The 15,897-nt window shown below is 38.5% G+C and overlaps 1 protein-coding gene across 2 annotated transcripts; it reads left to right on the top strand.

Moving 5' to 3' along the window:
• The first annotated feature begins 362 nt into the window (after nucleotides 1-362).
• On the top strand, nucleotides 363-11,548 carry LOC146479450 (tachykinin-like peptides receptor 86C). Of its 2 annotated transcripts, XM_085110200.1 has the most exons (5): nucleotides 363-646; nucleotides 2,094-2,230; nucleotides 4,412-4,682; nucleotides 5,639-5,902; nucleotides 9,957-11,548. In XM_085110200.1, exons 2-5 carry the CDS (start codon nucleotides 2,118-2,120, stop codon nucleotides 10,335-10,337), a joined length of 1,029 nt encoding a protein of 342 aa, XP_084966326.1. In that variant the 5' UTR covers nucleotides 363-646; nucleotides 2,094-2,117; the 3' UTR covers nucleotides 10,338-11,548. The 2 variants fall into 2 exon arrangements, with proteins under 2 accessions (XP_084966326.1, XP_084966327.1); XM_085110201.1 differs by lacking the exon at nucleotides 363-646 and having other exon boundaries at nucleotides 2,108-2,230; nucleotides 4,516-4,682.
• The last annotated feature ends 4,349 nt before the right edge of the window (nucleotides 11,549-15,897 follow it).

Raw genomic sequence — 15,897 nt, 5'->3', positions numbered from 1 at the left:
GTTTTTTTTTTAATGTGAAACATTTTGGAATATTTAGACAATTAGTCACACAACAATCAATTGAACAGTTCTTGTTGAAAGTGAAACGTTTGGGAGAAGATGTATTTAGACAATTAATCACACAATAATCAATAAAACAAGCTGGAAGGAAAAAGAAATCATTTTTGGAACTTGCACGTACTGTCAATGGTTGGACATGAACGTCAAAAACCATCAGTGTTTAAAATCAACCCGGAACACACGAGCCATCAATATTATAATTTGAAGTACCAGCTGTCAGTTATCATAGCGAAATTTTCCATGACTAAAGCCATAAGCCTACCTCAAAGGTCCAGACGAGCAAGCAGAACATTATTGTTCAGGAAAGTTAAGTTTGCTTCTTTTCTATGCTATAGTTTTAGCATCAATTGAACAAGCTGGAAAGTGAAAGAAAACATTTTTGCAACCCCCACTGTCTTTAGTCGGACATGAACGTCAAAAACCAACTCAGTGTTCGAAATTAATCCGGAACACGCGAGCCATCTATATTATAATTTGAAGTAACACTAAACAGCTGTCAGTTATCATAGCGGCTTTTTTTTCCATAAGTTAAAGCCACCAGCCTGATTCAAAGGTCAAGACGAGCAAGCAGAACATTATTTTTCAGGTAAGTTAATTTTTTTAACATAACTTGTTATATATTAGTAAATATATGAAAAACGAAAATCATACTATTGACTAGTTTACGATAATCTTTAAAGCTAGGATGTGAAGCTGTTCAGTTTTCGAGATTCAAAATTCGGTACGCTGCAGCTAAGATACTAAAACAATTTGTTGCTTGTGGCAAGCATGGGAAAAACAAAACTCTGAACCGCTGACGGGAATCAAACACTCAAGTCTCAGCAAGGTGAGCAATCGAATGTTCCAACAACTGACGAGCTAGGCCATTTGCTAGGTTCGTATGATACGCGGTATGCATATTGCCACGATCAGCAATGTCGAAAGTGCCATAAACATCGTTTGTACCGAAAGTGAAATTAACCATCTTTTTTTTTTCTAAAGTAAATGTTTTATTTTCCAGTTTCACTTTTTTTCCAAGAATTCTCTAGAACTGATATCGTGTGATTCGAAGATTGAAAACAAGAATGGTGAAAGCGCATGCATGTAATATAGTCAGGATAAAAGCATTCACCAGATTCAGTTTAAGCAGAATCCGAATCAAACATCAGAGTCAGGAAAGCACAATAAGTCGGGAAAATCAGACGGGAATCGATGGGAGCTTCATAATGAATTCAGACAAAGTCATTAAGAGAACGCGAGAGTCGCAAACAGGAGTCGATGGAGTATGCCATAGTTCCTAACAACATGGGTTGATTAAAACAAACGGACGTCAATAAAAGCACCTGCAGACACAAAATTCAAATCAAAAAGAACCGACGAGAAAGTCTATAAAAACGGACCAGCAGACTCAATATAAGTTTAAGAGTTGATAACCGTGCACTTAAGCGATACATATGACACGAAAGGACTGCCTATGAAAGTACCATAGAGCTGAGTGAGAAATGCATATTGTTACGGAATATAAATGTTCAATTTTTATAGGTGTGATTCTGAAGCACAAACTTGATAAATATACGTGTAGTAGCGTCATTGAAGTCAGCAGAAATGCAAACTGAAGGAGTTAGTAGGCTAGCTGAATCGCCCAAAAAAAAAACGATAAGGACGACGACGACGATGGTACTAGGAAACGGAGGAGGCCCCCAAAAATTGTGGTACCATGTTATAATTTTCTTGGTGAAGCGCGCCTGTTTTTGGTCAAAGGCTTCAACTCAGTAAACTAGAACGAAAAGCAAGCAACTAAGGAAGCACATCCCTAAAGTCGAGATAGCATAGCTGTTGTGGTCACCCTGCCTTAACCAGTACTCGTTTATCTTCTGTTTCACGTTGTTATGTTCTGTTTATAGTTTTAATTTTGAAGGCGAAGTCTAATAAAATAAAATAAAAGATAAAATAAACAAATAAATGACTGGGTTGTTCTTTTCACAGTGTTTACTAACGCCAACTAAGAGCACCAGTTTACAGGCATTGTGCGTTAATGTTTCGTTTTCATTTAGGTTGCCCGAATACTGCAGTCAGTGATGTCGGACTCAGCCGGTGTTGCCGTTACAACAGTGATGTTCACATTGGTCATCACAAGCGCAGTTGGAAACTCTTTTGTTTGTGCTGTTATTTTGAAAAATCGAGACATGAGGTATACTTCGTACATTAATACTGAGATAAGACAGTGGTTCTATTTCTAAACATCAATTATTCAGTTGTGGAATGGGGTCTGGAATTATTTAACGCATAGAGTGTTTCTCGGTCGGCGGAGGGACTATCGGCTGATAGCCGGTTAGTGGCCGCGGAAATTAGCGAAGTACTGATGAATCAGGGCTAACCTCGATGGCCTCACAATTTTAGACTCGCGCTTCGCACTCGCTTCCGCTCGCACTGCAGAAATTATCCGTTCCTGTAGAAGATCAACAAACTACAAGAATAAATTGACATTTCTCACTTATAGCGTCATAGAAAATATGCCAAGTGCAAAGCTTCTGTTACTGTTTGAAAATGTTCATCCACCCTCCCACAACCCTCTTGAAAATTTTACCATAATACTATACTACTTAACCATAATAAGTAGTTTTGTCGAGGCCCAATCGTCTGATATTTGCCCTGCGGAAATTGGATGTTCTTGAAACAAATATTAGGCCTACAGAAGAAGATTCGAGGGCCTAAGGGCCCAAGCTTTTCACATGAAAGCTAATTTTCACAATAAAAACTATGCATAAAGCCTCGCCTCATAATGACTTATAACTTTCAACTTTACATAAAATTATTGCTACCCGTAAAAAGCGAAAATTGCTAACCAAGGTGGGTAGCATAGGAAGATAAACACTCAAAGCAGCTCGGATTGGCTATTGACCCAGTAGCCCTACACCTTTCAAAAGCTCTGTTTTCACTGGAGCCTGATAACCTGCAGCTGCTTTGTGTTTTAGGGTTGAGAGCATTGTTCTGTTGTTCTTTTATCTTCTCGAGCAACCATGTAAAACGTTACCGAAATTAAATGGTGCAGGTTGTCTATACTGAGTTTCTGTTAAAGAGGGAATGAGCATTAATACGGACGACAAATGTTTTCTCATCATGCATATCCTTTGGTTTCGAAAGAACGCAAGCAATTTGTGTCCTCGAACGTTTGAGGGAAACGGGAAAGAATGCCTGGCAATGCCAAGGTTTGCTGGTTTCGTGACTACCTGTTCCATGCAAGATTTTCTGTGATAGATGGAGAAATAGCGCGGCTGAAAAAGCTTCGAGATTTCTGTGGAACTGGAAAACATCACTAAAGCATTGGATTCTAGAGGCAACAGATTGTTGTTGATATGCCTAACTTTTGTTTAAAATTTTGTTTTGAATTTTTAATAGGAAGTAGCTTTTGAAGGCGTCCTGAACAATATTTATTGAAGGCAAATAATAAAAATTATCAATTGTTCTGTTCGATGTTTTTAGTGACACGTCATTTCTAAATATTTGTTATCAAACTCCCAGCCTTATCATACCACTCCGGTTGTTATTGATAAACGTATAAATAACTTTATTAATAAGTCTGGATAACAGTATGCAAATTAAAAGTTTAAGTTTAAGTTTATTAATCTTTTCTTCCTTCAAGATCGGCAATATGTTTGGCGTGAAAGACTCTAACCCAAGCGGGCTTCGTCCGTGTTTTGTATACAAATTTTTGTGTGCGCGCTGTAATGCTTGTCACGTCGGTGAAACCTCCCGACATTTTTCCACACGCGTACGTGAGCCGGCTTAGCCACTGATATAGGGCACCCAAACATTTGCGAGATTCTAAACAATGCCATAGTTTATAGGCCATTCCCAAGTTGCTGGGAGCGTCATTATGAAAGCTTAGGCCAAGTGGAAAGTTTTTAAAATGAAAATTAGTTTCCATTCGTATACAACTAATTTTCATATGAAAAGCTTTGCACTTAGCTTCGCGTTCATAAACAATGACATAGTTTGTGTTTGCCTAATGTTACTGTTTTAACATGTTTTAGATCATGCTTCCAACAATTTTCAGCTCAAGATAAAAGAAGCTATTCGTATCCAATGGCAACAACCTATTTTAAACCTAACTACCTTCATTGCACCCTGTAAATTTAAAACTCTCTTTATAGTTACACATTGTCACTTATTCTTTAGTTATTCTGTTACAGTTTTTTCTTATTAGCAATTCTATGTAATTGTTGTAAATTCAACTCTGTACTTTTTGATTTAAGATTGATCATGAAGATGACAGAAGAGCTATCGAAACACGTTTTTAAAATTCAAAACTATTGTAGTTTTTCTTAAATGTTATTAAAATGTTCTTTTTTATCGTTGTTTAATCTCACAGGACTCCCTTCAATTATCTACTTTTAAACCTCGCAGTAGCTGACATCCTTTATTCAATACTCCTTATACCTGAGTTGATGTTTCGACACATTTTCACCCACCCAGACGGAATGACTGGAAAAGTTTTATGCAGTTTGATGACAGACGGAAACTTGGCTTGGATCGCTGCGACTTGCTCGATTGTCAACCTGGTTGCAATCGCCTTCGAACGCTATTATGCTGTAATACACCCCACTAGCAACAAGGGAAAGCTTACCAACCGGAAGCTAAAGGTGAGTCACTGAGGTTAACGATAAAATATTACGGAATCTAGCCGTAATCCTTAATTTTAACCCTGTCAAGACCATGCATCTTGGATGGATGAATCGTTCTTTAGGAAACCTATAGAGGGTAGATGATATGTCCTAAATTATTTCTTTTGAGGTCCGCAACGTAATCTGATAACGAAACATGACGTGGCAATTAGGTCAGAATTTCCAAATTGGGACTATTGTGGGTGTCTTGAAGTTTTGGAGCATTTCAAAACTAGCAAAATCGACCAAAACATAGCCAAAAGCAATAAGGGAATGATGATTACAATGACGTGCATTTTTCATATACGATATCAAAAAGCGCCTTGCAAGTGTTGGGAACTTCCCCAAGCTGCTTGTGTCGTTCACAATCATATTCAGTAGCAGGTGACAGATGCCCTTATTCCAGAAACAAGGCCAGACCACAGATGAAAAGGAGTTCTTCCCCTACTCTTTGCATAGAGCGCCGTGGGTTCTTTTACGTCCCCCTACAGGTAAGACAAACCAAACAAGGTGTAGGAGACAAGGCCAACGGCTCAACGTCCCAGCGACCCAACGACCCATTCAACGACGCGATCATCTATCTATGCTGAGACAAGGTTCTTCATGCACAGCCAGCATTATCTCACCAGCTGACCCTGGATAGCGGTCCGTCCAGGTTTCGAATCCGAGACCTCACTCTCAGCATTCCAGTGTTCTACTTACTGGGCTGTATGATCCAGTAACGTAAAAGTATCTGCAATAAAATTAACCTTATTTAAGAAAGGAAACCACTTCTCAATTTTTTGCAACAAAAACCCAGACAAATTAAACGCATGTTGAAACTGCTCCACCCTTGTATCTGCTTCTACTATGGAGTGTGCCTCTTTAAATAGTGTATCTCTGGAAGTACTTGTGTTATTTAACATCAAGACGTTTACACATTTTTCTTTTCCTAGGTGATTATTCCTGGTTCGTGGTTATTCTCGGTGATTTTCAACATCCCGTTATTCTTGCAGAGGGATTTTGGGAATGGAAGAGAGTCCAAACACTGCATCTACTTGTGGTCTGATCGTGAAATGTGGATACCCAAGGCATTTTTCTTGGCATGCTTTGCCTTTATCATGATTTCGTTTCTGCTGATGGTAGGGGTGTACTCCAGAGTAGTGTACGCTTTGTGGTTCAAGCGCAATGACGATAACGAGCTCACTTACCAACAACAGGTATGGCAAAACACAACAAATTATCAATTTTGGTGGATTCATGTATGAAATATCTAAGTTTGTCTGGTTAAATGGCGAATTCAGTATAGATCAGTTAACTATTGAGTGCCGAAAGACTAATTAAACTCAAAGTATTTCTATGGCTAATCACAACAGACGCCCAGTGGATCTTGAACGACACACACCCGAGGATTGCTTTCAAAGAAAATTGTAATTAGTCTCGTGCCTGTATTCATACTACACGAACATCGAATCGAACGATGTCTTCACACAATCTTTCTCCGCTACGTCCACTTGCCAGTACCCACATTCAAGTTCTAAGGTTGAAAATCAAGATGAGTCAGAGAGTCAAACAAGGTAATCCACACAGAATAACATTGAGCAGTCTTTCTTTTTCGCCAAGGCGAGGCCCCTTCTTATGCATCTTCTGAACAGCTTTAAGGGCTTCCTCATATCCGGGTGGGAAAGAAGGACCGGCGAAAAAGCGCACAATTATCTGTGTAAATCTAGTGTTGGCTAGCCCAATCCTGCCCAGATGTTGAAAAATAATGCCCTGAAATTCATGGAGGAGGTTGTGCAACTGGCACTGTTACTCAGTACTCAATCCCTCAATAGTTCGAACATAAAGGTCCTTTGTGGGACCTGGTAAGTCGTCGCTCACCCCTTGGACACATTTCACAGCTTCGGTGAATTTCTTACTTCCGGAGCATGGCAACTTTTCCTCGGCTTGCTAGAGAGGTTAAACTTAACCACTCGCAAGTAGCCTGTGAACAGGCTCCCAAGTAGGGTCTAGGGTGAAGACAAAAATCGAACTCGCTTTCTTTCTTCCTCGCCCCATACCGCGCTCCGCTCGCCCGGCTCGCCGATGTTTCTGTTCGCCCTATACCCCACTTGGGAGCCTGTTCACAGGCTAACTCGCAAGGGAACACAATCTCATTGGGCATCGACCAGCGCCTTACCGACCATGACATCAGATGGAACCATAGTAGATAATGATGGATGCGTTGTTCCCCAGGGTCCACCACGCGCCCGGGTCGTCTATACCCTTTGACGCTACAACAGTGTCGTTGTTAAGGGAAGGTCAGTGACGTGTGTCTTGACCAGCTGTCACTCTATAGACGCGAGCTAGTTGGCTTGCTTCAAGGGGAAGTATCATGCAAATTTGCTGTCATTTCAAAACCCAAAAATGTTTGTCTGTTAGTAGAAAAAACGAAATAATTGTCAAGTTTGTTTTAAATTATCACCCCAGTGCAATAAAACTGTTGATTAGTGCCTCTAGTCAGAGACAGAGTGGGCTCGTGTGGATTGAAACTTGGAAAATATTAGGCTAATGTTTTTCAAGTTCTCGCATTTTTGTTTCCAAAATGTGCTAGAACAGGTCACGAGTTGTTCCTTTCAATAATCGAGTTGATTTCTTTCCTCTCGTCATTCTAGAATTATTAGGCAGCTGATTGAAGATCTTATGTCATCATTTTTAACAAAAGATATCAAAAACCCCATGATACTTCCCCTTTAAGGCCTTTTATTTAAACAATGTTTAGTTATTGCTCCAAAAGCTAGCAGATAGCTGAGGGAGCTTTGCCCTCACAATGACGTCAATAGGCGACTGAGAAGATAAACAAAGGACTTAACAGACAAGAGTGAAGCTAAGAATAAAAGAAAGGCAAGGCTCTAGATTACAAAAAACGTTTAGGATCTACCAGAAATTAAACTTCTGAACACTTAAAAAAGTGAAAAAATTACTTTGATTTACTTGACTTTGGAGTGTTTTAAATAGCTCTGGCTTCGAAACGATTTCTTCTTCTTTTACATTTCAATCTGAAACATTGAACGGAGATAAAAGCAAAGTAACAGTGGAAATGATGAAACTGTCGGCCCACGTGCTAGACATGTTTAAAGCACGAGGAGCAGTGTTTTATCGGGATTTAACACCACGAGGTGCAGCCGAGAGGTTTTAGACCCGATAAAACACGTGCTGCGAGTTTTTTGAACGGCCTCAAAAACATTCCTGGAGAAGCGTGTGTCAAGAGAGTTTATAACAATGATGCTTTTGTGAACGTTGGAAATAAGCATACGAGAAAAACATTAAACACTGCATACTAATAAGGAGGATGTTTAATCAAGTTTTAAAACCACTCACGTGATGTTTTACCGACCATTTGATGGGTCAATGGGCTTATGAATGAGTTTTTGAAGTTATTCAGAAACAAAAGAACTTCATCACATTTATTTCCATTGTGCATATGCCACACATGACATTCCAATCCTAACAGTGTGCAGGATATTTGTCCCATGAACCTAGTTTAATCGCCTTAGCTCCCACGAGTCTCTTGTAGCTCAGTGGTAGAGTATCCGAACTAGTAATCGTCAGGTGGCAGGTTCGACTCCTGATAGGAGCACTCGGATTTTTCCGAGTATGCCTGTGTCACTCACTGAATAACATTATTCTCAAAAGAACTGTATCTTCCCAATTCAGAAGTACAGAGTCAAGCGAGCCATTCTTTGGCAAGGAAAAAAGATGAATATTGAGGCTCAGTGATAGCTTAAAAGGACACATTTTTTTAGCTGTGGTTTACTCCTCTTCGCCGGCTAGTGCTTCTAACAAAATCAGTAAGGAGTCAGAAATTATGGCACATTACTCCTAGTTAAAACAAAAATCCGAATTAACGGTTATTTGGAACATCAAGTTCAAGAGGACACTGTTTAATTAAAGAATTTAAGAGGAAATGTTAAACGGACCCATAAGCTCTCAGCGATTCGATTGCAACGTATGTAAGTTTACTGGTGATAAACAATAAACTTTTTGAATGGAAGAAGTGGGAGGTTTGGTTTTAAGCCTGGTGAATAAATGATAGAGGTTTTCCTTTTCAGTCAGTGACACAGGCAAATGTCATAGGTTTGAAAAGCTTTTTTCGAGTACGCCTATGTCAGTGACTAAAAAAATACCCCAGTAAAATTTTTAAGGTTAATTCCGAGCTTAAGCAAAGGTAATAGTAAAAAATATTTGGATGCTTTTAAAATTAGGGACGGCAAAATTTAATAATTTTTTGCGCAGATGAATTCATAAAAACTACTCAACATCATGGCTCAACTTTTATTCGTCAGAGAAATGTCTGCATTTTAAGCTTCATGCAAATGGCTACCTTATTTTATCTTGTCTTGCTTATATGTTATCTTCAATTATCTTTTTAGCTTTTGGAAACTGAGTGTTGCTACGTTTCAAATATTTTAATCAAAAAATCTTTTTGCGAGCAAAGATGAAACAAATTTGCGAGCTTAGGAAAAAAGCATCAGCACGTCCTTTTATTCCAGTAACATAAGTAACAATTATTCCTTGATTCTTTCATGAAAATTATTAAGACCACTGGCACTTTGCTGAAATTGTCTACGGAAATTTTGAAAAAATTAGCCGTTAATTCGTTTAAGAAAATAAAACGCAGACGTCAGTTCAACTTTTCCTTCAAGCCTGGTTCCCAGGTGTGCGATAGGTTTAAAGCACACAGTAAACCTGCACCTTTAAAAGCACTATTTTCACTGGACCCTGCAGGTTCATTGTGTTTTAGGGTTGGGATCATTGTTCTGTTGTTCGTTCTTTTGTCCTTTCTACCAGCCATGTAAGACGGTGCAAACGGTACAGGTAACCCCAAAGTACAAGCATAAGGGAAACCTTGTGTGAAGCGCTGTGACATACACACAAGCACAAGCACAGACACATTCCAGAAAAAAAAATGTTTTCTTTACTTGCATTCGTGCTTATGCCTGGGATGCTTATGCTTATGTCACAAGTTAGGACCGGTGTGAGATAAGCACAAGCTTTATATTAGCATAAGAGCTAAACGGTACTACGCGTGCGTATGGCGCTTAGTGTTTGTGCTTATTTTACCAGTTGGAACCTAGGCCAACTGGTTTGAAATAAGCACGATCATAACCACAAGGAAATTAAAAGCAATGCCCATCTCGTGTGCCCATCTCGTGCTAGTTCGCCTTTTATCTTACAAGTGTAAACCAGGCTTTACATGGCCACTTATGTCTATTGTCATCTCCCTGTACACAGGTTGTTTTGAAAGTGCGCAAGCGAGTCACCTTGATGGTTGTGGCCGTCAGTGCTCTCTTTGGAATCTGCTGGCCCACAGACGTCATACTTCATTTGGTGAACGATGTTGCCTTACACACCCTCCCTCCTGTTGTATTTTCTGTCATTCACACCATGATCATGATCAATTCCGCCGTCAATCCCTTTGCATACGCTCTGATAAACCAACGATTCAGGGACAAAATGAAAGGAGTTCTATGCTGCTGTGAATGGAGGGTACATGCCGCAAGAGAGCCACGGGATATCGAGTTGCCGGACAGCACCAGCCATATGCATACACGGCAGACATGTTCCACGGTTAACACCTCGAGCTCAATAGACTTGCAAATTGCAAGACTCTGACTTATCCCTGTCATCTCTGTACGAGTAGGGTGCGTGAGGGTTGGCAGCAAGTCAGAGCAAGACCACGAAAATCAAATTAAAGGAGATAAATATTCCGCTGATCGGCCTCAATTTCAGCAACAAACTTTGTACCGCGAATTAGCCTCCATTTCTTGTTGAACACTCGATGACAGGGCTTTTACTGCTGCTGCCCCACCACGCTGGAATAAGCTGCCGAGTGCAATAAGAGACGAGGACAATCTTAAACGTATTAAGTCAAAATTGAAGACATTTTTATTTAGAGTTGCTTATAATACGAATAGCTTTTGATGTAAGAATTGTAAATAACTATTTCTTACATACTTTGTAAGGCGCATTCCACATTCCATCATATCCACATGTTAATATGCGCCTTAGAAATATTAATTATTAATTAATTAATTAATTAATTAATTAATTTAATTGAAAGCTCATTCCAAATCTTTAACCCTTGACATCAGCCATCGATAATTTGATAAAATAATTTCCTTTTTGCACATATAAATCAATCAACAATGCCAATCCCTCAGTTTGGGCTTCATGAATTATTTATGAGTTCTCTTTTGCAACAGAAATTGGCCTCCACATCTGAACAGACGTTGATAGGTGGTTTGTTGCCCCTAGTTGCATCACCCATTAGTTCTGCCACAAAATCACCTCTTGATCAAACATCAACGCATTTTTTGTAAGTGATGAGAATGATCAACAAAGAAAATTGATTGTTCAAACAAATTCTCCCAACCGGTATCATAAAGGAATGTATGGAATACAATAAGGTGAATATGCACTTTGATTCTGAATTTAAGCTAAACTGAGCTAACTGTTGATGTCCCAACCCAATTCCGTGTTGATTAATTACACCCATGTTTCATATTCATATTTCATATTCCATATTCATATTTATATAATTATTTATTTGACTGTCTTTATACCGTAGTGTCTTGTATTATTGTCACTGACCATCCTTGTAATTCAGCCTTTTAGGCTGCGAGAGGGATATCAAGAAACTATTATTATTATTATTATTATTATTATTATTATTATTATTAGTATTATTATTATTATTATTATTATTATTTATATTGTACCATATGCGACGTCAACATGTATCACTAACGGCACCAGGTCCCAGTTGTTCAAAGAGCGGATTATTTAATCCACTGGATGGGTCCCTATCCAGGAGATGAAATGTGTGCAAGATTTCCCCAATAACTCCATCATTTGTGGATAGGGTAGAAGCATATGTCAAATTTAAGTAAGGGATTGTGTGGAAAACTTGCCAAAAGCGTTAGTTGGAGTAGTCATTTGCTAAGATAGTGACTTTTCCAGTGGATAAAGTTATTTGCTCTGGGGCCAGATGTTTAATTTGGACTCCCAGCTAATATAATGCAGTAGGAGAATATCCTTAAAAAAACATACCAAAGTGAAGACGATTGGATCAGCTCTACCGGAGTTATGCGCAAGAAAGCTGGGACTCTTCCTCAAAAACTCGAAGAAAAAAAATGGCGGGCTAACCGATAAATACCTTTCTGCGAACTTACGTTTTTTAGGGTCGTATGAAAAGTATTTCAGCAGATATAAGGCTAACAGAAACCTACTCGTAGCACTCAAACAAGGGATGAAAAGACAAAAGACGACGACGTCATCAAAGAAACAAAAAAAGAATGGTTGCACGCAAAAGATCTTAGGAAACAAGGATCCCAATGTACACTGAGTTAAGTTTTGCCGCGCACCGTTTTGCCTCGCATCTTTTTGACAATTGTGTTTTGGTTACAATAAGTAAAAATCAGAATTGAAGCAGGCGAAGTTGAAAACGAAACACGCGATTCGCCAGTCGAATTGAGAACCGCCAAAACGTGTCGAATTAAAAGGTGTCATTGAACGAGTTGTCAGAACTAATCAAATCTTCATCCAAACAACTGTGACGGCACGGTATGCGGTATTGTAACGCCATTTTTTGGTTGAAACGTCTAGCGTTGTCCAATGTTTTGCCCACGAAAGTATTCCGTAGCCAGCTCCTTAGTTTGGGAAGAGGGGGCACAAAAACAATTCCCTCCTGAGGATCAAATCCCATTTGAAATAGCCAAACTACGCCTGTGCGGGAGACCAAGCAAAGACATGCGCAAACGGCTACTATTTCCTTCCTGCATTTCGTGTTCTGTCTTCTTAACACATAATAATAATCTTTAAACAGGGTGCGTTCTCACAAAAGTGGTGTTCAGAACGGCCCTGTATAAAATAAATAAACATTGAAGAATAAAATAAATAAAATTTACAGACTTTACTATTACAATGATAGAAGATAAAAGGATAAAATCGCTACATTACTATACATAAAATTATAATTTAAAACGATAATAATTGGATGTTAACAAATTACTATGATAAAAGTTGCAGTTTCTTTTTAAACAATAAAATCGATTCAGTTCCCTGAATTTCTGGATTGAGATTGTTAAAATCTTTGAATACCTGGTATGTTAGTTTTTGCTTTCACCAGTTTGTTTTGGGAGCTGGAAGATGCAGTTTGTTACTGACTGGCGTGTATTATAATTATCAAAGGCAGTGTTATGCTTAAAATTAAAATCAAAGTCAATGATGTCATTCGAACACCTACAAACAAAAACACTGTGATGCATGAGCCGTCTTTGATCTAAACGCTTCCATTTCAAGATCTCAAGAGCATTTGTCGCGGAAGAATATTTAGTCTTGTCAAGAATGATTTTAGCTGCTTTGTTTTGTTGGATTTGAAAATCGTTCATTAACCTAGCATTGTTTTGTCACCCCAAAAAATGTTTTTGTTGTGTTGGCTTATTACCAAAATTATCGGGTTATTTATCAACCTGTTTTCCCTCATATTATCTGAAATCAACTGATTAGCAAGTATTTTAAGGACGGTGCCTACGTACTAATACCGAAGTAATTTTGCACGGTTTAGGACAATGCAGGAAATGCAGATTTTAGCAAGGGCTGTTGGAATCCAAAAAGAAGATTGGGGGTAATCACGCATTTTTTAGAGATAATTAGGCAACAATTATTCTAAAAAGCCGCAAAATACAAACTTAAGAAATATATATGGCGTTTTTTTTTCCAAATTGAAGCTTCATTATCTCTGAAAAATGCATGGTTACCCAAAATTTTTATTTTGGGTACCAAAAGCACTTGCTGAGTTCTGCTTTCTCCGCTTAGTTTGAGGCCGCGCAAAAATATCTCTGTATTAGTAGTCACCACCCAATGGAAACCCGAGTATCTCCATTTGCGCAGAACGTATGCGCAGTAGCTAAAGTAGGCACCGTCCTTAAGTTGTAACACGACCCCATACGCTATAATTGCAGTAATTTGAAACTCATCGTGTATTAATAAAAGTTATGGTATGGTATGGTATGATCCTGACGAGGTAACACAAATTTTCAAAGTATTTTTGTTAACCAGCTTATTTTCTCTTGCTAGCAGTTGCCCTATTCTTACCATAAAAGAGATACAATGAACAAAATAAAGTATTCTCGCTTTCGCGTTTACGAGTTTTACGGTACCAAACGTTATTGCAAACTGTAGCTGGAAATAAAAATCTAACGAACAATTGTTCAAAACTGCAGACTAATCCATGACGAAAAAGTGTAGTTTAAGACCGTATGTAGCTAAGGAAGTCTAGGGATTATTTATTGCTTCATTTGTGCAAAGACGAACCCATTATATGACTTGAAAACGTCGGAATGATCAACGGGTGATGTTAAGTAGTTGAGAAATAGCCGAATGAAACTCTCGGCAACAGTTGTACAGAATGGGCGACTAATTCTCAGCACAGCAGAGCAGTCTGCTGAAATCGGAATGATTAGCTTTGTTGATTTACTTCTTTGTGTGTGTCAATTTAACTGGGTCTTTAGTTGTTGTCGTTTGATGTAAACTAGCCGAGTTGGAAATGATATTCCTGAAACCGTGCCGACGGCTGTACACTGACACCTTGTAGCGAGTATTTCCCTTAGCAGAGGTGCTAGTGGTTCATGCTCGAACAACGTTTTTAGCAGTGAAAATTGCGGGATCAACTGAACCTATATGACTGAGTTTTTCATGTGAAAAGAAATAACCTGACGCTTTCACAGTTTTTCAATCAAGAAAAAGAAAATATTGTCCGTGATTGTAAAGAGATATGCACAAAAGTAGCTTTGGAAGAAGAAAATATAGGAAGAAGTAAATATAGAAGAACGTGTTTAAATCCGTCAGAGCAAGCGCCAATAACATCTGGACTTCGTTGACCAATCAGGTTAACAACCAGAGACGTATTTACCACCTACTGACGTTCCACAATTCACTAGACTCTGAAGATGACTTCCGCTCAGGTTGCCGTCGAAACGTCAGTCAAAGTCACCACAAACAGTCCTTCTCAGGACTACACTCACCCGGATGATCATAATTTACGTACTTATGACATGACTCCTGGGTTCAAACCATTTACAATATACTATAAGTTACTAGTTCAGTTAAAACCCTATAACCCTAGTATTAAAATACACATTCTTCTCATCGCTCTCCATCGCTTAGGATACTAGATGGAGCTGAGTAATTTGTTTAAATGCCAAGCTAACTTTTTTGTCTTAGGGATCATTTTCTTCATTTTCATCATTTTCAGGTTTAATCATATGGCACTATTGCACTGATATTGTAAGAAGATCAGAAACTGAATTTGACGACTCATTTTCAAACTCCTTAGTAATTCATCAAGAGAAAACAAAGAAAATCACTACTGTGACCGTGGTTTTTATATGTGTTCCTAATTACCATAAAATTTTGTAAACTTCAGCCTTGATCATTTGAGAAGACATATCAAACACTCGACAGTGTGTTTCAACCTACTTCTCAGTGTTGGATATCTGATGAAACACACCTTCTCGTATTTGATATATTACTTCCTGAATCCGATGGCTGTATACTGGCACTGCGTAGCAGGTATTTCGCGTAGCATAGGTCAGTGGTAGAGTACATGCTAAAATCGAGTTTTTAGCAGTGACTAGTGGGATCATCTGACCCTAAATGATTGATTTCTCGTGCTAAAATTAACAACGCGACGCTTTCACAGCTTTTCAATCAAGAAATAGAAAATATAATGTCCGTGTTTGTAAAGAGATATAAATAAAAGACAAATAGAATCTAGAATGGAAGAAAAAATAGAAAAGCATGTCTTTCAATTCGTCAGAACAAGGGCTAATATGCTATAAGTTACTTCACATATTCTCCTTGGAAGCTTTCCATCGCTTCTACGGATACTAGATGGAGCTGAGTAATTTCTTTAAATACCAAGTTTCCTTTTTCATCTTAGGAGATCATTTTCTTTCGAGTTTTCATGATTTTCAGGTTTAATCTTGTGGATATTGTAAGAAGATCAGATATTAGACGATAGTCAAACATGGGTAAAACGTAAGGGCTACAGCTGGAATGAACAGCCCAGTTGTCGTTCAAAACGAAACAGTGTGCTAATGTGGGAATCCCCGAAAGATTGAAATTCATTTGTATTTGTATTAAAAGGAAACGACTGTATCACTTGTATAAA

The sequence above is a fragment of the Pavona decussata genome, unplaced genomic scaffold (genome assembly GCF_977016875.1).
Source record: "Pavona decussata unplaced genomic scaffold, jaPavDecu1.1 SCAFFOLD_58, whole genome shotgun sequence".
In the NCBI taxonomy this organism is placed as follows: Eukaryota; Metazoa; Cnidaria; class Anthozoa; order Scleractinia; family Agariciidae; genus Pavona; species Pavona decussata.
This window is presented reverse-complemented; position numbering and strand designations above follow the sequence as displayed.